The sequence below is a fragment of the Rattus norvegicus genome, chromosome 16 (assembly GCF_021556685.1).
Source record: "Rattus norvegicus strain SHRSP/BbbUtx chromosome 16, alternate assembly SHRSP_T2T, whole genome shotgun sequence".
Lineage (NCBI taxonomy): Eukaryota > Metazoa > Chordata > Mammalia > Rodentia > Muridae > Rattus > Rattus norvegicus.
Genome location: NC_141549.1, coordinates 1353703 through 1377893, shown reverse-complemented (window position 1 = coordinate 1377893; position 24191 = coordinate 1353703). Strand labels below are relative to the sequence as shown.

The window sequence follows — 24191 nt, the reverse complement described above, 5'->3', positions numbered from 1 at the left end:
TGACCAGTCACTAACTAGCCCTGACCTGATTGACTTCTGTAATGGGTTCCTCTCCTTCCTCCTCTGGATTTTTGTGGATGAATGAGGTTGCCCATAGACAAGAGCAAGGAGACCAGCTGGAAAAGAGACTATGCGGGAAGCACTCAATGTGTGAAGTCCACCCTGACTTTGAATGCCACCTCTGCTACCTCCTGGCTGTGTGACCTTGAGGGAACTGCCACCCTCTCTGTGCCTTGGAATCCTCATCTATAGGAGTTTATGGTCCAGCTGCTGGGAGAAACTGCACCCAGAGCAGGAAGCTGTGGAGTGCTCTGCACTTTAGCCTGCAGAGCACGCATTTTGCTCTGGAGGACAGTGGGGAAGGGTGAGTTCTGCAGCCTTGGTCCCACCCTCACATACAGAAGCAGGATGCAGATGGGGAATGTCGGTTGACCTTGCTTACTGCTGGGGCCTTCTGGGCAGGAGCCTGGCAAGAGGCTCTTCACCTGCAGGGCACTCTTTCTGAAGAGGTGGGACACTCTGGGTGTTCTACCCACATGGTGGTGGCACCTCACACCAGCTGATGCCCAGGAATCATCAGAAGAGTTGCAGACGCTGGAACTCGCAACAGGGGCCTCTTAACTCATGTCCTTGTCCTGCCCTTTTGGATCACCACAACTGGACCTCATACCCCAGTGACAGAATCAGACAATAGTCAGAGGTCCAGGGTTCAAGGCCAGCCTGTCCTTTCCTTAGTGACCTTAGACAGATGAATTAACCTCTCTGGGCCTTCCTTTCCACACCTGGAAGTGGTTACTGTGAAGTCACAACTCGAGCATATAGCCGGCCTCAGCCGAACTAGGTACAATCAGTGCCTGTGGTTCTCAGGTCTGCTGTGGGCTCAGAACTCGGGTGTTCATAGGTATGAGGCTGAAAGCTTGCTCTTTTCAGCTTTGCCAGTGAGGGGGTTGACATGAGTCTAGGACTAAGGGTGGAAGGGCAAGCCAGGCAGCCGACAGCTGAGGAAGCCCCAGCCTCAGGCTCCTGCCAGAGCTGCCCCAAACAGCTGACTTCAGCGTCCCCCATCCAGGGTGCAGCGGATCTCTTTTTTGGCACTTGGCCACCCCACACCCTTCCCCCATTGCTATTTTGAGCTGAGCTCACTGTCCCCTCCTCCTATAGCTGTGGCACTCACATCCAGAGTCTCTGTAGCCTGTAGCCTTCCCACCTCCTGCACAGTCACCTGCCTGTCCCTAGAGCTGGGCAGGGCCTCCCTCCAGCCAGGTGGGCAGGCTCTTCCAGGGAAGACCTCATAGTGTGCACCGTAGACTGCACATCAAGGAGAGTCATCTTAGGGGTGGGAGGTACCCTGCCCAGGGCAGACCTAGCCTCTCTCCAGGTCTCCTGCCTGAGAGACCTGTACTCTTTATGCCTCTACTCGAAATTTCATGTCCAGGGCTTCTCTAGCCACTCCTAGGAGAAGCAGGAGGGCCCTGCATGGACACACACACACACACACACACACACACACACACACACACACACACACACACTCACACACTATGGTGAGCCAGGAAACTTTGCAAAATGTCTTTAAACACCAAGATGAACTCTTGAGTTTGGCATCTGGATAGGAGTTTAGGGAAGGACATGACCCAGACCACACAGTCCCTTGAAGTCCCGCCCTCTCTAGAAGAAGGCTCTCAACTAGCCACTAACTAACATGGAGCAACAGAGTCAGAATTGGAGACCAATTAAACCCAGGGAGCCTGGGAGGAACGGCCTTTGAGCTTTACCTTTGAAGGATCCTGGAAAAGCATCAGCACTCCAGGATGCCAAAGGAACGGAGTAGGGCTGTGTGTGCTGTTATTGGCAAGAAGTTGAGTTTTGTTTTTAAATTTTGAGTCTGAATTTTACAGAAAGAGTTAATATAGGCTAAGGTTAGGACATCCAGATAGAAAGAGGCCTCCTTGTCACGTGTGCATGTGTCTTCTCTGTCCTTGCAGTCCCGGGCACCTCAAGTCTGGAGTGGCCACTGAAGTTCTTGTTGGGGGACTGTTTAGTTGAACCGGGGTCATATCTGCTGCAGGAGAGAAGGGAATCATTTGAAGAAAGGACCTGCTGGATGGGTACACAAGGACACATGGTATACATAGGGTCCTGGGCTCTCACTGAAGTGACCAACTGTCACCAGCAAGGAACAGGGTAGCTGCAGATCTTCCCTCCACCCCTCCCTCCGCAGGCACTACTCAGCCCAAGTCTGAAGTCACAGCAGGGAGGAAGGTTGAATCTTTTGCAATGCCTGTCTGTCATTCCACCTCTCCACAAAGGCCCCTCTTCCCCTCCCTGCCCTCGGCCCCAATCCCATCCCTGCGGCCAGTGGAGGGAAGCCAGAGGCAGGAAACAGATAGCCAGAGAGTGGCTGTGCACATGGTTAGAAGTCCTGACTTTCCAAAGAGTTTTGCCCGAGATTACTTCTAACAGCCTGGTGTGGGATTTGGAGAGTGAGGTCTGCTTCTATGGTTCATGACACAGCCTAAAGGCATGTGGTGTGCCGGGGTGGGGGTGGGCTTCTCTGAACCTCCTGGGGAGCCTTGTGGTCTCCCTTGAGGGGTTCCTATGTGTGTCCTCCTCCCTCTTGGTTGATGTTGCCCGTTGTTGCACCCTTCCTTGTCACCCTGCAGAGAGAGACCTGTCCTTTTCTCCCTGGCTTCTCCCGGGTCTCCCCCTCCTCTCTGTTTTCTCCTCTCTCTCACCCCACAACCCCCTCCCCAGGGTTTTCCTGAGGCCTTTTCCTGTCACTGTGAAAGCTTCCATTGTTCCCCAGACTCTTATAGACCCTAGTGTTGTGGGTTAGGGATGGCATTTTTGTGGAGTAGGAGGGGGTGCCCAGGGGCTGGGCCTTCTGGGCCCATGTGGGGCTGTGGCAGGAACCCAGAAAAGGGAGGGGTCTGGCAAGGGGACATGGACAGACGTTGAACTCAGACAAGGAGGCCCTTGAGGCTCAGAGGAAGCCAGGCTGGCTTCTCTGAGTGGCCTCTGTCCCAGCATCCTGCAGGCTGCATGTCCCCAGCCCACCTGTCCCTCCACAGACGGCTTCCTCTAGGGTTCCTGGAAGCCTGCAGTTGCCAGGAGTGGGCTGCCACAGCTTGGGGCCTCCTGACTGCCCGGCTGTGCTGTGCAGACATATGCGTTAGGGATGACAGTTGGAGGGTTCCTGAGGCACAGAGGAGGGAAAGTGCAGGTTTGAGCTCTGGATGGAGACTTGACCTCAAACATGACCCTGTGAAGATGAATGCCTCATTACTCTGTCCCAAGCCTCAGTTTCTTTCTCTGACACCAAGATCAAAGGCTGATTTTGAGGAAACTGTTGCACCAGTTAGAAATCGTTACCTGGGAAGTCAGGGTGACCTCTGCCTACAGCCAGTTCTACTATCCCACAGACATGAATTGATCCTTGGGCTTGACCTTAGAGGCTGTGGCCAGCTGTGGGCCATGAGCCCAGAAAGGGTCTTCTTTAGAAGGCCCCAGACTGTGCTCTGTGGAAGCAGCCCAGTCCCCATCTTGTTTATTTCCACGTTCCTGGAATTTTCCACAGTCTAGTCAGAGTGAGTGTATGATACATGTTGGTTGAGTGAATGAATGTTGATATGTCAGCCTAGGGTCACAGGTCAGAGGGTTGTGTTACTCAGAGCGTGATTGTTCTCTTGTTTTCTTAGCCATTTCGGGGAAAGGCCAGGTACTGGGTGGGAAGTGTCACACTGGAGTCAGCGAGTGGCGTTCAAGTCTTGGTTTTGCAGGAGTGGGGCCTTGTGCAGGTGCCTAGGCTCTCTGTGGTTCATAGGGATGTTCGTTGAAGGTTAGGGTCTCTTCCAGAGCCCCGTCTCTCTCACTGGGCAGACAAAGAAATGGGCTTCAAGAAGGGCCTAGAAGAGCCAGGGCCTAACATCTGTTTTCCAAAGCTTGTTTACTTGGAACTAAAGGACTCAGGAGAGGCACAGGGAAAACAAGAGGAAGGACTTGCAGTTAGAAGTTCTGACCTCCAGGGAGAGCCATGGAGCCTTACAGAGCCCAGGCAGGGTGAGGTTGTGGTCAGCCCCCAAGACTCTTGAGCTTAACCATAGGAAGCCCATGTCAGATCCCGAGACCCAGGGGCTGGTACCCCTAAGGCCAAGGCCACTGTAGTAGCCAGGCTGCAAGAGAGCACACAGACAGGGCAGGATGGGGCTGACTGGAAGCCCATCTCTTCTTAATTTCCTCTCCCTGCCCCTCTGGCTCAGGCCAGAGCTTCTCATCTGTGTGCATAGGGCCAACTCAGGGCTTCATGAGGAGGATGCCCAAGGGGCTGCCAGGTATACACAGAGTGAAATGATGGACATCCAGGGAGGTGAGTGACCCCGCCCAGAGGTTACCTACGCCCTCCTGGAAACAGGGAAACTGAGGCCCAGAGAGACCTGTGACAGTGGTAGCCACTTCCCACTTCTCACCTCCCTGATGCGCGATGGGTTCTTTGTGCTGTTCTGGCCAGGGTCTGTCCTCCTAGGTAGCTGGAGGAGGTGAAAACCACAGCTAGAGAACCCTGTATTCAGAAAAGTATCCAGCCTGAACTCAGAATAGGCACCCTACCCTCCTTCGAACAGCATCCTTGTCATGCCCCACCTGAAGCACCAATGACTGACATCTCTATGAAGAAGAGCCCACGAGGGGACCAAGCTTACTCGAGAACGACTCACTCGCTCTGTAGGGACTCCAGATAGGGGTCTCGGACAAGGATAAAGTAGCTCTGTGGATCATGGTCCAACAGAACCAGCAACCAGAGTGGCCCACCGCCCTCTCCACTGTCGACACCTGCAGGGATAACAGTAGGAACTAAAGGAAGAAGTCACCTTTGATTCCAAAGGGTTCCCACTGCCTGGGGAAAGCCCCTGAAGCCCCCTGGTGGTCAGGGTGGGTAGTCGCCATTGCTTTTCTCTAAGTAGAACTTGCTCTGTGAGTGCGGGTAGGAGATGGGGGCGGAGCATGCATTCATTAGGCCAGAGCCTGAGCAGAAAGAAATCCATCCACAAACCCATCCCCTACAGCCAAATTCTGAAACCTTCTAGCCTTGGACTGTTTCTCGTGTGTTTTTCCTTTTCACAGCATGCCCTCTCTTATCCTCCCTTCCCTCAAGCACGTTCCCAAACATCGATACCTTTTAAAACCTTTGGTTTACGTATGGTTGCCGTAGCATGTGCGTGGAGGTCAAAGGTCAGCTTGCTGCAATCGGTTCTCTTCTTCTACCATGTAGTCTCCAGGGATCAAATTCTAGTCCTCAGTCTTGGTGGGCAACTGCCTCTACCCACTGTGCTATCTCCTGGGATGTTCACAGTAACTGTCTCAACACCTCGCTGTTGTGCACCCCCTGGGAACATCTGGGACCTGCTGGGGATTGTCCCATTTGCCCTAAATCACATTGCAGTAAGATCATTGCAAATGCTTTGGGTCCATATCTCTGATCATTTCCTTAAGGCCACTGTAAGGCCATTTTTTAAGACGACTGTTAGAAATGCAGGAGGAGATACCTGTCCAGCCTCTGCTCCCAGCAGCACCTGATAGTGGCTTTCTCTTCATGTCTGCCTCAGGGGCAGGCCTTCATTAGCTCCCAGAGTCCAGAGGATTGTGAAGCTAGTACTCCCAGAGTTACCAGGCTCAACTTCCTCCAGGGCAAAGGTCCCCTTGGCAAGCTTCCTGGTGGTTGTTTACCCAGGCTCTGCTTACATTGCCTTAGGGACAGGGGACTCACTACCTCCCAGGCCTTCTTATGAAGGGAAGGAAGGCCAATAGAACCTCATTCTGGAGGATGGATATTCCTAGGTGGAAGCTCCTTCCCCTCCTTTCTCCCCTCCCCTCCCCATCCCACACCAGTGTGGCCTCCCACCTCTCAGGCTGCCTTTCTGCTACTATTCCAGCCACAGTCTTGAGGTCTGAGGCCCTTCCTTCCCGGATCCCTCATGTGCCATCTGTCAAATCTCCTGGCTACTGTGGTACCTAGGACCCGTTTGTGATACCGGGGGTAGCTTCTGGGACTCACTGAGCCATGCCTGAGGTCTTGGCAGATGTCATTCCCTGTTGGGTAGGGTAAAGGGGGTTGGTAGCCTGGGTCAGGAAAGCCTGCTGGGGCCTGGCAGCCTGCTTGGCTAAGTGGTAACCCCTGCAGAGCTGTCTGTTGACCGTTGTGAGAAGAGTCCAGGCCTCTGGAGTGAGGAGGCAAGGGGAGGCAGTCTGTTGAACCACCTTCTCTCTGGGCTGTGGGCCCTGCCCTCACTGGTCAGTATAAACAATGTCAGGACAGAGCCTTCCAGGAAGTGACTCCTTGAAGCTTGCCCACCTGCTGGCCTGTGGCCCTTCTCTCTGCTGCTGTTGAAACTTGCCCTGTCCGCCACCTCTGCCCCTGCAGGAGGGCGCAGGAATACCTGCCCCCCACCTACCTACCAGCTGGGTTGGCGAGGAGGCCCAAGGAATTTTCTCACGATCTCTCTGCTGAGCCACAGCAGGCAGCAGAGCCTCCTGAGCCTGGATTTCGGCCTCTCATATGTGTATGTTCTTGGGCATCCTGCCCTTCCCCACTCCCCCACCCTGAATCTTCAGTTTCACCAGCTGTCCTACTGCAGTGAGAGGCCGGGCAGGCTGTGAACCCTAAGGACAAAGCCCAGACACAGGTAGCGTCCCACAGATGCTTGGTCTCTTCCCTCTGCTGGTACAGATCTGAGCTTCTGCAGCCTTTCTTTTGACTTCCCGAGGGTCCTGCTGGAATAATATTCCAGAAGATGAAGACACCTCACTCCTCTTTCTTCGTTGGCTCACACCTTGGGAGAGAGGACTACACCAGCTCCCAGGCTGTCATCTCATTTCCAAAATATCCTTTGGATTTTGCCCAGGCCTCAGCCCCAACACCAATAGTCACTGAGCAGGAGTGCTGCATGTGCCTGGACTGAGCTAAGCACCTGCAAGGATACGGGTTTGCAGCTCGGGCCCTTGATCAGCATCTGGTGTCCAGATGTGGAAACAGACAGAGGTACCGAGGGACTTGTTGTGGGTCACTGGGTAGCAGCAGGTCGAACCAGCTTGTGATTTAGGTATCTGACACTGGAGTCCAGGATCTGAGCTTGTCCTATGGGACAGAGGCATTAGGGAGCTGCCAGCATCTGGCCTGTCAGTGTGGCATTGGTGTGATGGTACATCTGGGCCTATCAGAGGCCAGGCATCCCAACCCTGGATATCTGGCATATTAAAACCTTGAGGTGTGGCTCAGATCCCCTTTCATTTCTTATCCAACTGCCTGTTTATCCCTTTAGTTACAACCTACACCTTACTACTTTTGTGGGCTCCCATCACCTCTAATTCTGAATCAGACATCCTGAGACTGAAATTCAGTTTATTTTGAATCCTAACTAGGATGCAATGTTTTGCTCTAATGTGCTAGGATGAACTGATCCCCACTTCTGTCCCTTGGCCTAGATATGGTAGGCAAGCCCCAGGTCTTGAGGTCTCTGAGCAAGAATAGCTCTACAGAACCAGATTCCAGAGGCAGCCTGCTGGGAACAGGCCCTATCCCTCCATCAGCTAAGGAAAAGCCACCTGTGGCAAGACACCTACCTATTTGTAGGTGTGTGTGTGTGTGCGCGCGTGCACGCATGTGTGTGTGCACATGTATGCAGAGCTGCATGCATGTGTGTGTGGTATCCATGTGAATATTGAAGTCAAAGGACAACCCAAGTGCTATCTGTCTTCCTTTTGAGACAGGGTTTTAATTCGGCTGGAACTTCAGCAAGTACGCCAAAGTACCAGAGCTTCCAGGGCTCTGCCTAACTCCACCAGCCATTTCACCATCCCTGGGATGGCAAGCATGTACTACCACTCCAGACTAACTTAAGTGGGTTCCTGGTCAGTCTCAGGTCTTCATGTTTACAGGGCAAACAGTTTATCAATAAAGCCACTTCCCCAGCCACATCAGTCCCTCAACAGCGTAGGCAGACACCACTGGAAACTCAGGGGAGCACATGCCACGGTGCCTTGTTTTGGGGATGACAGAAGCAAGCGGGCTATGAACACAGGCAGCTCAGAGCCAGGGCACTGGGTGCTGGATGGCAGTGGGGAAATTGACCTCAGAAGGACTCAGAAAACCTGCAAACCGGATGCCTAAAGAGCTCATCCTCAGAGGAGCCCCTTTGACCATGTCATGACTGTGTGGGCTGTGTCTCTCACTACGTGGCTCTCTCTCGGGTTCCCAGGGCTCATAGTGAACCTGAAGTCACACTGACTATCAAGTCCAGGGACGTCAAGCAGGTGACTCGAAAATCACCACTGCGTTGTGCCTACTTTCCAAGTTTTGATTTTCACACCAATCCTCCTTTTATTATTTTGCCTGAACACTAGTCTTTGCCTGAATAATAGAAATTATTATCTTACACACTGGCACTGCTTCAGGTTAGTAAATGATAGTAGTGCCTGTCACCCTATTTTACCGTATGTGCCACCTGCTGCTCTCAGGGCTTATCTCTAGCATCTCCCTTAATGCTCAGAATACTCTTTTCAAAGGTTGTGCTGTGGATGTGTGTGTGTGTGTGTGTGTGTGTGTGTGTGTGTGTGTGTGCGCGCGCGCACGCGCGTGCCACAGCATGCCTATGGTGGTCAAAGGACAACTTGTGGAAGTTGGTTCTCTCCACCACGTGGGTTCCAAGGATTGAACTCAGATCATCAGAGTTGGCAGCAAAGGGCTTTGCCCACTGAGTCCTCTCACTGGCCCAAAACACTTTCAGATGCAGTCACCTCTTCTCACTTTGTCCAAGGTCACAGAAGCAGGATTTGGATCAGAGTCTGGGTTTTTTTTTTTTTTTTTTTTGTTTGTTTGTTTGTTTGGTTTGTTTTGGGGTTTGGGGTTTTTATTTTGTTGTTGGTGGTGTTTTTTTTTTTTAAGATTTATTTATTTTATGTATGTGAGTACATTGTAGCTGTCTTCAGACACACCAGAAGAGGGCATCAGATCCCATTGCAGATGGTTGTGGTTGCTGGGAATTGAACTCAGGATCTTTGGAAGAGCAGTCAATGGTCAATGCTCTTAACTGCTGAGCTATCTCTCCAGCCCCGTTTTGTTTTGTTTTGTTTTGTTTTGTTTTGTTTTGTTTTGTTTTGTTTTTAAGACAAGGTTCTCTGGATAGCCCTGGCTGTTCTGAAATTTGCTTTGTAGACCAGGCTGGCCTCTAACACAGAGATCTGGCTGCCTCTACCTCTGTCTGGAGTGCTAGAATTAAAGGTCTGTTTTTGACCTCTATGCTCTGTTGCTATGTCACTCAGGGAGTTACCATGGCAATGATCATCCCACAGCCCAAGCTTCCTGAACCTGGTAGAGGTTGTCAAAATGCAGGTTCTGGGCTGGGGGATGGCACGATGGGTAAAGTGCTTGCTGCACAAGCATAAGGACCTGAGTTTAATCTCTGGCACCCACAGAAAAAGCTGGCTGGGGTGGCACTGTGTATAATCCCAGCACAGGGGAGATGAGGCAGGAGGGCTCTTGGAGCTGAATAGCCAACCAAGCTGAATTGGTGAGCTCCAGGCTCAATGAGAAACTGTCTTTACATGGAAAGCAATTGAGAAAGACACTTGTGTTTGATCTCTAGCCTATACATGCATGGGTACAGGTATGCATATACAACACACACACACACACACACACACACACACACACACACACACGTTCTGATTTGCTAAACCTAGTATGAGGCTCAAAGTTCTTCCCCTCTATCGTTGCTGGACAATCCTGTCACTGCCAGGCTGGCTACCACACTTGATGACACGCAGAGAGCCTTGTCCAGGCCTCTCAAACTCAAAGCCCACGAGAGCCAAGCAGGGGAGGTGTGCGGAGGGAGCTGTGGCACAAAGAGGTGACTTGGAGAGAATGAACACTAATCGTCAGCCATGCCTCAGCCTCGGCTAGTGAAAATCCACGGCCGGTGACAGTCCACAGTTATGGGTTGTCTCCCGGTTTTAAATCCTGTGGTAAGAAATCCAGCTTTTACAAACCATCCTCCGTACATGTGTGTAGGCTCACAGCGCTTTATTTATGACAACCCTGACTGAGAAGCAGCCCAGCATGCCCTGCGTCATGTCATTGGCATGCAGTGGGTATTTCTTGGCAGTAGGAGAGGGTGAAGTACGGACGTATGTGCATTGGATCATTGGATCATGTTTCAGTGGAGGCATCAAGCTGTGTAGCTCCTTTCCTATATAAAATGCAGTTGCAAATCAACAAGAAATAAAGGTAGGAGAACACTAGCTCCTTTCATATATAAAATGCAGTTGCAAGTCAACAAGAAAAAAAATAGGAGAGCACTAGCTCCTTTCATATATAAAATGCAGTTGCAAGTCAACAAGAAAAAGGTTAGGGTTGAAAAGATGGCTCAGTGGTAAGCACTTCTGTAGCTGTTTCAGAGGACCAGAGTACAGTTCCTACTACCCATACTGACTGGCTCTTCAGCTCCAGGGGATCTGCCGCCCTCTTCTGACTGTGACAGGCACCTGCATGTATAGGCACAGACACACGTGCACAGAAAATATTTTTAAACATTCACAGAAACACTCCGAGGAATATGAGCAAACCATTCTTATCCTTTTTTTTTCTAAGATTTTTTTAATGCATGTGAGTACACTGTCACTCTCTTTAGATGCACCAGACGAGGACATCAGATCCCATTGCAGATGGTTGTGAGCCACCAGCTGGGAATTGAACTCAGGACCTCTGGAAGAGCAGTCAGTCCTCTTAATCAGTGACCCATCTCTCCAGCCCAAGCAAACCATTCCTCAATGCATGCAAAGATGCCTCTTGCTCGTTATAAAAGATGTCTGTCAAACCTCCTCTGAGAAGATCTCATACCTTTTAGATTAGTGATGCTATGGTCTCCCCTCATGGAGAAAGGTGCATTTCAAGACGCCTGCTCTGGGGCTGGAACTAGGGGATGCAATTTCAAAACTAGCATGGATCTCCCTTTCTTCAATTTCCCAGCAGAGGCTTTGTTCTCATCACAAGTTTTTAGTAACCTCAGCCTCCCCCCCCCCCCTTTCTTTACGATATTGGCAGATTTCCCCTTTCCAGGTAACCGAAGCACTTTACAATGTCTCCTTGGCATATAGGTTGTCTGCTACCCTACTCCTGTGCCCAGGTCAATCCCTTCACAAAACGAGAGCCAGGCACTGGTTTCTGTCACATCCCTGGTGGGACAAAGCACCTGTGCCCCATAGCGATAGTGAAGGATTCCTCAGAAGCCTTGCACCCTGCCGTCTCTATGCTGGGGTAACTGGTAACTTCTGCTGCAGGATTCCCGTGCGTGCTCTGGAGAAGGCGACCTTCTTGCCTTCTAGATTTCTGACAAAAGGGCTAGCACACAGGGTCCGGATGCAGGCTGGGGGGAAACTGAAGGCTGAGCCCTCATTCTCCTGTATTTACTTCCGGTCTCTCCAGGCACGCCCCAAAGGTGAGGGTCTGACACCGTACCAAGGCAAGAAGCGCTGCTTTGGCGAGTACAAGTGCCCAAAATGCAAGAGAAAATGGATGAGCGGAAACTCCTGGGCCAACATGGGGCAGGAGTGCATCAAGTGCCACATCAACGTGTACCCACACAAGCAGGTGGGTAGGCGGGGCCTGGGGTGAGGGCGGAACTAGATGCGGGATTGAGCAGCCTGCAGTGGGTGGGAGTGGAAGGAGTCGCAGGGCGTTCTTTCAGGACCCCTGGAAGGTGATTCTTTCCCAGGCTTAACTGACTCCATACTATAGAGCTTGAAGCTGAGGTGTGTGGGTTGGGTAGGCATAAAGGGTAGGCCATGGTGAATGACTGGGATAAGGAATTAGGACAGCCCGGTTTCTACAAGTCTTCCAGTGTGTGGGTTCCGAGGATCTGGGCTGCAAGTCTGGGGAACTCAGACTGTCTTATGACCTAGGCAGAAAGGCAGAACCAGTTGACACATTCAGAGCCAGAGGACACTTGGCAGTTTTCCTGTGTGGGCCAGTGTCTAGTAGAACAGGCTACTTATGGGGTCCCTTCCATATTGCCAAGATATCCCTCGGTCCTTGTTGACTTTCCCTGCCTTCCTCCTCCCCATAGCCTAAGTGTAGCCTGCTGACCTGCTAGCCTGCTTCCACATAGAAGAGCCCAATCAAGAAGCAGCTTCCAAGAGTTCGAGGCTCTATGCTTCCCACTCACCCTCATCCAGCCAGTATTTGGCTTGAGATTTGGGAGTACTACTCCTTGTTCTCCTTGTGAGGCAGTAAAGCCTGTCCTCAGGCCCCATGGAAAAAGGCTCTTGCCCCTCCTCCAGGGCTGACCTGGGCCACCTCACTCCTCTGAGAAGCCCTGCCCCCACTACATCTGTTTCCTGTCAGGCTCCAGCTGTGTCTCCCCCAGACAACCCAGCCCCCACCCCCACCCCCACCCCAGAAGAGAAGAAAACACTAATGGGCTTTGCATCCCTGCTGGGGGGTGTTGGGGGGGTAAACTCACAGATCAGTCCCAGCTGCTGGGTGTTTCATTCCACCGAGGGGAGTCATCCTGACAGCTCCCCCAAGCTCCCCACTGGCAACTTGAGGCTCAGGCTAAGCAAGTCTTAGCAGCTGGCCAGAGTCCATATTGGCCAAGGCCAAGGAGAAAAGCAGTTTAAGGGAGCCTAAGGCTAGGGCTGGTGAGTGTAGGCCAAGAGTGCCTCCCAAGGATTCAGCTGACCGTCCAGCTCTTTCAAAGCATTACTGATAATATTCAATATTAATACTAACTGATGCATGGTACCCTTCTAACCACTCTGCACAACAAACCCATGGAACAGGATTTCTATTAGGTACACTTTATGGAGGAGAAAATTATGCAAAGAAAGGCTAAATGACTTGCTGACTGTCCACACAGACATTACGACGTCTTTGTGAAGCTCTGTGGTTATAGAGTCCTTTAAGACATTCATTTTCTCTTTGATACACACACACACACACACACACACACACACACACACACACACACACCATACACACACCTGCATGCATGCACAACATATGAAGACACATATGCACATACAGGCACACAGAACTAAGCCTAGACAACACTTGTCACTAACCTGCTAGCTTAGGCTGCAGAAAGGCAAGCTGAGGTAGCAGCCATCAGCCAATGAATGGCAGAAGTAGTGTTCAAAGCTGTCTGATGTGTGATACTATGACCTATGGACACACTGCAGAGACGTGAGCAGAGCCATTTCCCAGAATACTCTTCAAGCCTCTCAGCCCTCCTCATTGGCTCTGCCCTTACCCGTGGGAGCTCTGGCTCTGTCAGCCCTGGAATGAAAACCAGGACAGCAGTGCCTGGAAGGGTGGGCAGAGCCGTGCAAGTGAGTTCTCAGGACAAGGGTGGGACATGAGATCTAGAGCTTGCCCCAGGCCCCAGGATGAGGACAGGCAGCCTCCCCGAGAGTGCGGGGCTTGAGGCTCACCATTTCCTCTCTGGAGGCCTCTGGGCAGGAGTTTTAAATGGCTTATGGTTTCCTCATCTGTGGTAGACACCACTCCCGTGGAAGCTGTCCCCTTGAGGCAGCCGGAGTTCCATGGCAGTGCCTGGCCACACAAAAGGAGGAGCCAAGGCAGTGTAGGCTAGCCCACTCCTGTCCCTCTCTCCTCTACTAGAAAGCTGGTTCACGGAGGGCCTGGGAAGAGCTGTGGGGAGAGAGGAAATTGACTAGATAGATTGGGTTTGGCCTGGGGGAGGTGACATATCAGGGTTCCACTAGTCGCCTCTGGGAGCTGAGTAGAGAGCACAGAAGGCCCTGGGTGCCAGATACATCTAGGATGAAGGCACAGGGACCCAGATTAAAGCTCCAGATAGAGTTCTTCATATAGAACGTACCATGAGCCAACCCTGGGTGCATGCCCGTCTACACAGAGAGGAGATTAGTGGCTGGCTCTTCTTCATGGAGTCCAGGGAGTCACTCTCAGCAAACCTAGTAAAGACAGAGACTTGGCAGGAGAATGCTTTGGGACACCTGGAGCAGCAGGGGGTGGGTTAGCCACCTTCTACACTGAGTGACCCTGTATAACTGTTCCATCCCCATTAATATTAAGACTAAACAACACCGGGACCTAGAAGGAGCATGCTTCTGTCTAGTCTTTGTCTTTACGAGGTTTGCTGAGAGTGACTCCCTGAAAAAGAGTCAGCCCGCCACTTTACGGCAGGGAAAGAGATGGTGTCTCATAGGGGTCAGGTCATTAGGTCAAGGCCATACAGAGGCTAAACAGCCCTCTGGGACCTCAATTGAGCTCTTTCTCCTCTCCCCTGCTCGGGTAGAATGGTGGGGGTGGTGAGGCCAGTCCCCTGGAAGGTCCTCAGTTGCAAACCCAGGCTCTCCTTCTTCCAGACCTTTCCTCTGTAGCTAAAGCTTGAAAGGACTGAGTTGTATGATACGCCCTTCTAGGGCAGCTAAAAGGTAGAGCTCTGGGCACTGGCAGTCTAAACAGAACCCTCCATCCATTTGCCTATCTGCGCTGACTGTCAGCCTGGATCAAGCCTGGTCCAGGCAGAACAGCAGCCTGCTGCTCTTAAGTAATTAACAGTCTACACAGCGGGCTACAGCGTCCATCTCACTGCCCCTCCCTGAGCCTCCTGGGTCCAAGCGTCTTTGTCCCAACCCCATGTCAGCCTATAGTTTCTGTTCCCCTCTTCTTGGCAGATGGCTCCAAGATGACCCAGACCAGCTTCCTCTGAGCCTCCAAGTCTGTGTAGAGGACCCTTCTGCTGCCATGGTGTCATTTGGGGCTTAGAGGGAGATAAGAGTCTTTGTGTCCCCAACTGAAATACTGCCCACTACAGAGCCACTCCTCATGATCTTTGCAATATTTATAGGTCCTTGGCTGACTATTATGGGTAGGTCATGGAGGGAAAGGAGGCAGAGAACCCCAGAACCATCCAAAGTACAAAAAAGGTTGAGGGCCGGTGAGGTCCTCGAGGGGCAAGGACCTTGCCACCAACCTTGATGACCTGAGTTCAAACCCGAGGACCCACGTGGCCGAAGAGAACTGACTCCTCCAAACTGTCCTCTGGCCTCCACACTCATGCTGAGGCATGTGCATACACAGGAACACACGCTTAGCAGGTGTGATTTTTTTGAGGGGTACTTTGTGTGCCTCCTGTTGCTCACATTACCAATACTCAGCGTCCCTTGGGATTGCTCCACACTTTGCAAATGAGCAGTGTGATGGATGACACGCTTTAAAGACGAGCATCCTGTATAAGTGGCACGACGGTCCTGGGCCTCAGTTTCTTTGCCTGGGGTTGACTATAGAGCCCAGATTGGCTTTATATAACTAAGAGCCCTGCCGTCCCATGGGCTGAAACATAGCTATGTTCAGGATAACTGATCCCCAAGGCCACTGGATTGAAGGGGACAGATGTGCGTTGGGGTTTCCCTTGAAACCCCAGTTTCTTCATCTGGTAGAGGTTTTTGAGCCCCTGTTCTGAATTTATTCTGGACTAGATTTGGGAGATCTCTGATCTTCCTTGGGGGATGAGGGGGCACATTGCTCAGATCTCTCTGTGGATCAAGCAACATATCTGCCATTGGTTCTGGGTCTAAGGCCGCTAAGCCTCCAGGACACAAATGTTTGCAAACAAGCAAAAGGTGGGATGCTTAAGCACTGGCTAAGCTATCTCTGTAACTGCAGGTTCTCTCCCCCTCCCCTCGGCCCCTTCCTCCCCTTCTTTGCAGAGACCCCTGGAGAAACCTGATGGCCTGGACGTGTCTGACCAGAGCAAGGAGCACCCTCAACACCTCTGCGAAAAGTGCAAGGTCCTGGGCTACTACTGTCGTCGTGTGCAGTGACCTTGGCCACCACTGTAGCACCCCTCAGCTGCCACCTCCCTGTGCTGCCCAAAGGGCTGAATGTCCCCATCCTCAAGGAGATGTCACAAGCCTGTGGCTTACACAGAGGAGACTTGTGCCCTTGTCTCACGTGCTGACAGAGCAGCCGACATGCTCCCAACAGGGTGCAGAGACAGGAGGATCAGGGACTCTTCACCATAGGCCTGGGCTCCGTAGGAGGCCAGAGGCCAGCAGAGGTCTTGATGTTCCTGCAAGCTCTCTTCCTGAGTGTCTCTGGGGCAAGCAACCTTGCATGTGACACCAGTACACTAAGTGAACTGTGAATCCCAAGGCCTGTGGGAAGTTCTCCCTCCAAGACCAGCCAGGCCCTCTCCTACCCAGCACCTTGCAGCTTGCCTCCTATGAAAAACCACTCTAGGAAGCCCCATGCCATTCCTGATCTGTAGCCACAGGGCAGTCACTTGTTCTAGCAGCTGCTGAGGAGAGGCCTTCTGAGTGGCCTTCTGTCCCTGCCCACACTGAGTCTCAAATCTGAGCAGCCCTGACATCACCGCATTGCACCTGGTAGCTAAACCCAGCCTCCCTCCGCCAATGGGACAGGCAGGCAGAGGGTGAGCCCAGGGGGAGACTGAACAGTAACCAGTGTGCCAAGACATCCTAGGGACATCAGGCATCACCACTTCCCATGATGCCCCGAGACTGTCCTGTAGGTTTGGGTTCTGTCAGCTGCTCTCTCTTTACCCCTAGCCTTCACCCATGTTCGAGATGCCACCCCGCAAAAGCCCGTAAAAGGCACGAAGGATGCAGGCCTTGGCATTCTGGAGCCACTTTCTGCCATTTGGGGCAAGGACATCTCCAGCCTTAATTTCCCCATTAGTTAAGTGACAAAGTGCCACCAGAAAGCAGGAGGTCCCAGTGATCTCTGACGTTCTAGAAGAGAGCTGGCTGCCTCTGGAACACAGAGTGTCACTGGGGGGTGATCTGCCTTTAGAGATCCAGGTGCACTGCCCTCCAGCCTCTGTTCTGAAAGTCACTTAGGATGTCAGGCTGAATGATGCCAGGTCCTCTCCTATAGTCCTCCTTGCCTGGTGTTCCCATCCCCCAAGAAGATGATTCCTCCTCTTCCTCCTCTTCCTCCTCAGCCCCTCACATGGGCAAGCCTAAAATGAGCCACAGAACCTCTCCTTTGGAAACTGGAGATAGTGATTTCCTACTTCCTAAGGAGGCAGAGAGAGATTTCCTGGCATGTCACATGGTCCCAGGGGTGGGGCTGTCGTCCTGGCCAGGGTCAGCAGTGCACCCCCTACCCTGTGACAAGCTGAATTTCTCTTATCTTTCTCTTCTTCACCAGCTGTCAGGACTGAGTTGCTTGACTTTGCCCTACACTATGCTTCTATGGAGAGAGAGAGAAAAAAAATCAGACCATGAAATAGGCCTGAAATTCAGTGTTTACATATGGTGCCCAGCTGCCCTTTGTTTTCAAATGAAAATGTCTTGTACGACTGAGGAGTCATGTGAAGTGTTAAGCGAGGGTCCAGGGGTTAAGTGGAAGAGATGGCCGTGTGTCTGCAGCAGCTAGTTGCAGGGTGGATTGTGGGAGAACGTACCCTCTCAGCACTTAGCAAAGGTATACCCAGACTTACAGCAGTGTGGTGGCCCAGACTGCTTCCACCCGCTGCCCTCAAATGGTGGCATGCTGGGCTGCAGACGGTGAGCACCCAGCACCAAGGGTTTCCCAGTCTTGCTGCTGCACTAGGGCTGCCTCCGTGCCAAGCTTCCTGTCGCTTGGAAAGGACCTTTTCTGTCAGGCATCCCACCGGGGGCCCTAAAGAGAATGTCACAACAATGGACAGTGTACCTGTGTCCCAAACGGGGACAAGTCGGGAATAGGTAAACTGAGTCAAAAATGCAAAGAGCTAGTGACAGTCTTCAGACAGCCAGGGCCAGTAGAAGGTTAGCTATCAGCCTAAAGAGACATTTTGGTCACTAGACTGATGTCTGTGCACAGCCAGGCCCCTCTCACCCCAGGCAGTCTCTTCCTGGCCCTGCTTTGCAATGCTTTGGCTGAACTTGTGACCTTCCTGAGGCTAGCAAAAGATACCACTATTAAGACTGGGTGTTGGAAGACTTAATGCTCAGAGGGCCTAGGAGCCCAGGGGACAAGAAAGTGTGTGGTTGTAGTACATTCAAAAGGGACAATCGCTTGCAGTCAGTAGATCTAGTGATCTAGTTGAGAGAGAACGGCGTTTACCCCATATGAAGTATTCAGTAGCTCTACTTGTGAATTTGTATTTATTTTGAGTTATACTTGACACGGAATTCTTTTTTTTTTAAATGCTATGTGTGTATTTTGGGGAAAAAAATTCATAGATGTTAAAATTTCTGCATGGTTACCAGGTTTTCTTTGGACGTGGAACTTGGTGGCCTCCCCCTCCAACCCCCAAATTTCTTCATAGGGATTTTTGTTTGTATATATTTGAGGGTCTTTTTTTAAAAAAGAAAAATGTGATGGCTTGACACTATTGAAATTGAAAACAACAAAAAGGTATGCTTTTAGCCTCCAGTGCTTTGGAAAGCGCAGTACACATCAAACTGATTTTTAGATATATTTTGCAAGTCTGGTTGAGCTATAAGAAGATATTTATGGTGAGAACTTTTCCTTTTTTTCTTGTCATTTTTTTCTATGCTTTGGTCTGTAAAAAGTATGCAACTGAACTACATTAAGAAGGAAATATTATCTACATAGAATTATTATATGAAGCTGGTACATAATTCTAACGAGGAAAAAAAATCTTCGTAATCTTTTAAGCTGTTTTTTTTTTTAATTTCGTTTTCCTTGGATGAAAATATCAGTATTAAGCAGCCAGTGTATTATTCAAGTGTTTAGACTTATTAATATGCTCTTGTCTTGTATTTATACATTTGTGTATTTTGGAAGTATTGCCTCTCTAAGGGACGTTAACAATGGACAACATGGCAAAAAGGGAATAGCCATCCTGTGTCTCTTCCACCAAGGATGACAGGTGGCATTGACTCTTCCCCTGCATCCTTGTACTATTGCCTTGTTATTACAGGTTTGTTAATTTTTAGGGGAAGGGCAGGAAATGGACAAGGGAAGAGGACACATCGGACGAACAGATCCTTTGGTCTGTGAGCCCAGTGACCTTGTCAGCAAGACCCAAGGAGGTACAAGAACCCCCGAGGCAGGCTTCCTCCTTGTCCCAGTCCTGCCTGGAAGCCCCAAGCTCTTTGAACTCGGATCTGTCCACTAAGCCCTCACACCTGCCTTCTAGTGCTAATGGACTTGAATTTACCTTAAAGTCTAATCCAACCTCACTACATTGTAGCCAGTGCAACAGCTAATACTGAAATAAGGGGTCTTTGCAGCCATCTTCTGCGAAGTGGCAATAAGGCTTGTCCTTTGCTCTTATGGCCAACTTCCCTTCAACCCTGTGTGGTGATCCTGTCCATGTCTGTGTCTGTTTGTGTGTGTGCATTCAGCTAAAAAGACAAACAGAACCCGTGAGCCCGCCTAGAGGGTGCATGGAGAAAGTTCCTGACTTCCCTGAAAGGGCCGGCCTCGGGGTGGCATTCCGTTGTGTGCCTTATTCCTGGAGACTATATAAAGCTTGCCTATGAAAATATAGCCTTTCAGTGCTGTATTAAAAGGACTTTGGAAAGATGGAGGCTCGAGAGTTTGTTTACAGGGAACACGGGAAACGCTGGACCTTTTCACAGAAGTGGGACAAAGCAGGGGTGGGAAGAACTTGGGTGGCATTTGGTTCCAATGCTGGACATATTGTCTCTGTCCTGTTCCACCAATGACCCGCCTCCTCCCAGCCTCACTATGGGACACTGCCCTCATGTGGACACTTCTTCCAGAGTGAGGGTTCTCGCCAAGTGGGGCCCCAACTGGGTGAGATTGTCAGCAGATTAAGTCACACGTTAGCTCAGATGGGACTCACTCCTGGGTAACCATATATAGGAGTAACAGCCTCCAACTGCAGCTCTGGGCTCCAGTGTGGCTGCACATGCTTGAATTTGAGCCAGGATTAGGGTCCGAGACCCTGCCATCACATGCAAACAAATGGAAGGCTCCAGAGGAGAGGGAATAGGAGGGTTCTTTTGAGCAAAGGAAGGCCTGGATGGGGCTGTCACCGGTTGGCATCTGTAGGGATAAAGCAACTTGTCCCTGAAGCCTCTCGGCCAAGGACCAGGACTTCCCTTCAGTCTTGCAGCTCACCAGTCACCTCCAGAGGCAGCAATGCTAATACATCGGTCTGAATATGTCCTTGGACTCTTTTTTTTAAAAAAGATTTATTCATTTATTGTATATAAGTACACTGTAGCTGTCTCCAGACACACCAGAAGAGGGCATCGGATCTCTTTACAGATGGTTGTGAGCCACCATGTAGTTGCTGGGAATTGAAATCAGGACCTTTAGAAGAGCAGTCGGTGCTCTTAACCGCTGAGCCATCTCTCCAGCCCTGTGTCCTTGGACTCTTAAAGATGCCCTGGGTGCACTGTGCCCCTTGAGCATCACTTGGTTTGAGGAGTCCCCTTATGGTCCTGGTGGCAAAGGTGTGTGTGGGGGTGATGATGGACTGACTATTGGTACCATCAGTGAGGGGCTGGTGAGAGGGCCTCCAGCCCCACTGTAGGGGTATCTAGTCCCTGGCCAGAGCAAACTCACCATCTAAGACCACTGCTGCCTAGTGGGTGGGGAGGAAAACAGAAAATCCCAGTTCTGAGTCTTAATAACCAGATTACTAAATTTAAACAGGTCAAAGTGCATGTGTGTGGGCAAGCCCCTGCTTCCAGACTGTGGCCTCTAGATGGGACTGAGAAAGCCAGACGGGATGAGAGGACAGGGCCAGCAAGAGCGGAGACCACTAACTCCAGAAGCAAGACCATTATCTGATTTGGGTTGTAGGGTGAACCCTGGAAGTCAGACACCAAGCCCTTTTCTTCAGAGTAACGTAAGAGAACTCCCACTCATCCTCGGGTGTGTGCATGTCAGGCAGGCTGGGGTCTGCTTGGATACAGTGAGTGTCAGTTTAGCCAGGCAGGTGAGAAGAGGGGACATCACGGAGCAGAGTGAGCGAAGGTTTAGGTGACTCCACAGCTGGGACCTCAACTAATAGCTGGAGGGGTGCTGAGCAGTGCATACACCATGTCTGCCTAAGAGCACCCAGTCCTCTGCGGGGCTGCCGTCCAGGCCAGCCCTGCCTCCCCTCATCGCCATCTCTCCGAAGCTTCACTCCCTCAGCATACCATCCAGATAAAGGAGCCCCACAAGCATGAGTCGCAGCAGCTGCTTGGCAGTAAGGCAAGCCCAGGGGAGATGACCTCTTAGTCCCACTGTCTGCAGCTTAGCCAGCAGCACTTAGCTCAAGAATACATGAGGGAACGAGCCTTGAATCCAGGACCCCCGTGCTATCTGCCCAGCCTGAAGCTTCCAGGTTGGCTTTCAGTTGTCTGACTCAGCTTCCTCTCTACATGTCCCCCACCAAGCCCCAACATGTGTGTTTGTATATGTGCATGTGTGTGTGAGAGTGCACATGTGTGTATGTATGTGTGTGAGTGCCTGTGTGTATGTGTGTGTGAGTGCCTGTGTGTATGTGTGCATGTATTTGTGTGTGTATATATGTATACACATGTGTGTATGTGTGAGTGTGTGAGTACGTGTGTGTATGTGTGTGTTATGTATGAGCATGGGTATATGTGCATGTATTTGTGTGTATGTGTGTGTTATGTATGAGTTGTGTGTGCATGTGTGTGTGTGTGTGTGTGTGTGTGTATACATGCGTGTGTATTTTGGTGCTTTGTGATCCATAAAAAGAAAACAAACTCAAAGCAAACAGGCTGGATTTCGACACTTCCCGAATCTGTGGAAACCAATAATTTCCCTGGACAGGAAGGATTTCCGTTTGGACTTAATGCTCATGGCCAGAGGCAATAGCCACTAAGGGCCCTAGGAGAGAGCAGCAACCACTAAGGAAGGGATTTTGGAGGGATGTGAGAAGCCAGCCCAGTTCTAGGAACAAGCTAGGGTGCCCAGAAAGGACAGTCTTTCTTGATGTCACCAACTGGGCTTGTAGCAAAAACAGGATTTGATCCCCAAGTTGTCCCTTCACTCCCTCCTAGATGCTAGCATCTCTCTGGGTTTTCTAGTCTCACATGTCCTTCTAACAGTCCTAGGGGGAGCTGAAGTAGAGGGAAATATGCCAATGGGGCAAGCGGAGCAACTAAGGCTGGAGGGTCCTGATGCCTACAACTGTGCTGAAGTCTCGAATTATTATAGCTTCTTTTGAGCCAGGCTTGGCACCCTGGTATTGAGTTAGATCTGCTATAAGATGAGCAGCCAGGTACCACTGGTGTCCAGATGTCCTGACCCCAATCCTCTATGACCCGAAAGGAGCCTGTGCCCCTGGTAGAGGAGAAGCTGAGGTGGAGAGATATGATGGGTGAGGGTGGGCTTGCCTCTCAGGGAGTTAAGCCTGCTGGCTGTTCCCTCACAGCTCTGGCCACAGCTAGGAACAGCCTGTCCTGGACTCAGGGCTCGTAACACTTCCTCCCTCATCTATCCTGATGCTGGGGTCCCAGGGGAGGTGTTAGAGGTCTTGGCTCCTGCATCCCCCACCCTACCCTCAACCCCACCCCTCCCCCACTCGTATGCACAAGGACACAACATTCACACAGCAGGCCTGCCAGCTGCCTGCAGCAGTCTGAGAGCCCTTGGGAGGTGGGGGTTGGGATGGTGTGCTTCCCTGGTGGCAGGGCTCAACCGAGGGTGGGGACTAACCCCCAGTATGCTCAGGAAAGTTTTGCCCTTTCTCTCTTAACCAATGCTTTCTCACAGGAGTGAGGAAACTTCCGAGCATAAGGGAAATGAATTTCCTGTGGACCCAGGCCCTGAGTCCCTCAGCAGCAGCAGGAGATCAGAGATAGGGACAAAAGCCAGGCCCGGGCCCTGAGCCCAGCACATCCAGAAGTCTCCCCCACAGTTGAAGGAATCCTGTTTGCTATGATGTCACTGGGGTCACATCTACTGAATACTGGAGTGTCCTGGCCCAAATGAGACAACTGCTGGCCTTGGTGTTTGGGGGTAGGAAGCTCTGAAGAGGAACTGGTAAACAGATGGTGGTGGCTTGGAGCCAGTCTGGTAAGAGGTGGGTTGTGCGGTCCTCTCCACAGAGGTGAACTCCAAAGCAAGACAGGCCAGATGGGTCCAAGGCAGCATAGGGACAGGTAGTGGGGTGTGCCAGATACCCGGGTCCAATTCATACACATCATCTCTTTTGGTCCTTGAAGTAACTTGGTTGGGGGAGGGAGTAAGAGTAAGTAGTAACCTAGAGGAAGCTACAGTTCAAAGAGGTTCAGCATTGTTCCAGGAAACCACAGAGCCCAGGTCTCCTTCCCAGGCAGGCCTGAATTCCATTGGCCTTTCCCAGGCCCCCTGCACCCTGTTCTGACCCCATGATCCTTCACTTGCCCTGTTCACTGGCAAGTCATCTTCCTGCCTTGCTCAGGGAAGAAAGAACCTTGGGCCCGTCTGCTTTCCTTGGCCCACCGGCTGTTCCTCTCCCTTTGCCCGGCACACACCCTGTTAATTCCATTCTCTGCCTGTTTCCCTGTTGGGTTTTAGCAGAGCTCTTGCCCAGCACATCGTAGAGATGTCAAACTGTGTTCCTTGCCCTCCCACCACACACATGCCAGCCCGGAATTTCCTGTGCTTTGGGGGTTGAGGTTGGTGTGAGAGGGTGTGTGTGTGTGTGTGTGTGTGTGTGTGTGTGTGTGTGTGTGTGTGTTTCCCCTTTTGTACTAACTAGCTGGTCTTTTGCTGTCCTCTGGTGGCTGAATCTGAGAGCCACCATCTCCTGCTGTAAGGTGAGTTTACCCTGTAAAAGACAGAAGGGGATTTCCATCTCTTGCTTATAGAAATGTGTGCACCGCTCACTAAGTGCTAACTGGTTGTACCTGGCCTGCCCTTTTGTCACCTCATTATCTTCACTGTCACCTGCCCTCAGCACACAGCTCTCTCACTTGTCTAGCCACTAGGAGTGTTCCTTGGATGGGTACTCTCAGCCAAAGGCCCTGGGGAGAGGACCTTCAGCAGTCTCTTGTCCCCTCAAATATTGCTTTCCTTGTCCAAATAATTGTGCTGTCTCCATCTCCTGCTGGGCCCCAAATTGTACCAGGAGGGGTCTCAGGAAACCCCATGGAAACTGGGTCCCGAGTGTGGTGGTGCCTTTGGACCTGAGGAAGTAGCTGAAGTACCTGCCAGCGGGAAATGGCACTCGAGCCAACCATGGCAGGCAGTGACATCACAA

The 24191-nt window shown here is 51.3% G+C and overlaps 1 protein-coding gene across 2 annotated transcripts in view; it reads left to right on the top strand.

The window, feature by feature from the left end:
- Window positions 1-19540, top strand: part of Zcchc24 (zinc finger CCHC-type containing 24) — a 52101-nt gene extending 32561 nt beyond the window's left edge. For both annotated transcript variants that reach the window (XM_087588574.1, NM_001108394.1), the window contains 2 exons: window positions 11474-11638; window positions 15745-19540. In XM_087588574.1, the coding sequence (XP_087444700.1) occupies window positions 11474-11638; window positions 15745-15858 (279 nt within the window). In that variant the 3' untranslated portion in view covers window positions 15859-19540. The remainder of the gene's footprint in view (window positions 1-11473; window positions 11639-15744) is intronic.
- Window positions 19541-24191: the final 4651 nt, after the last annotated feature.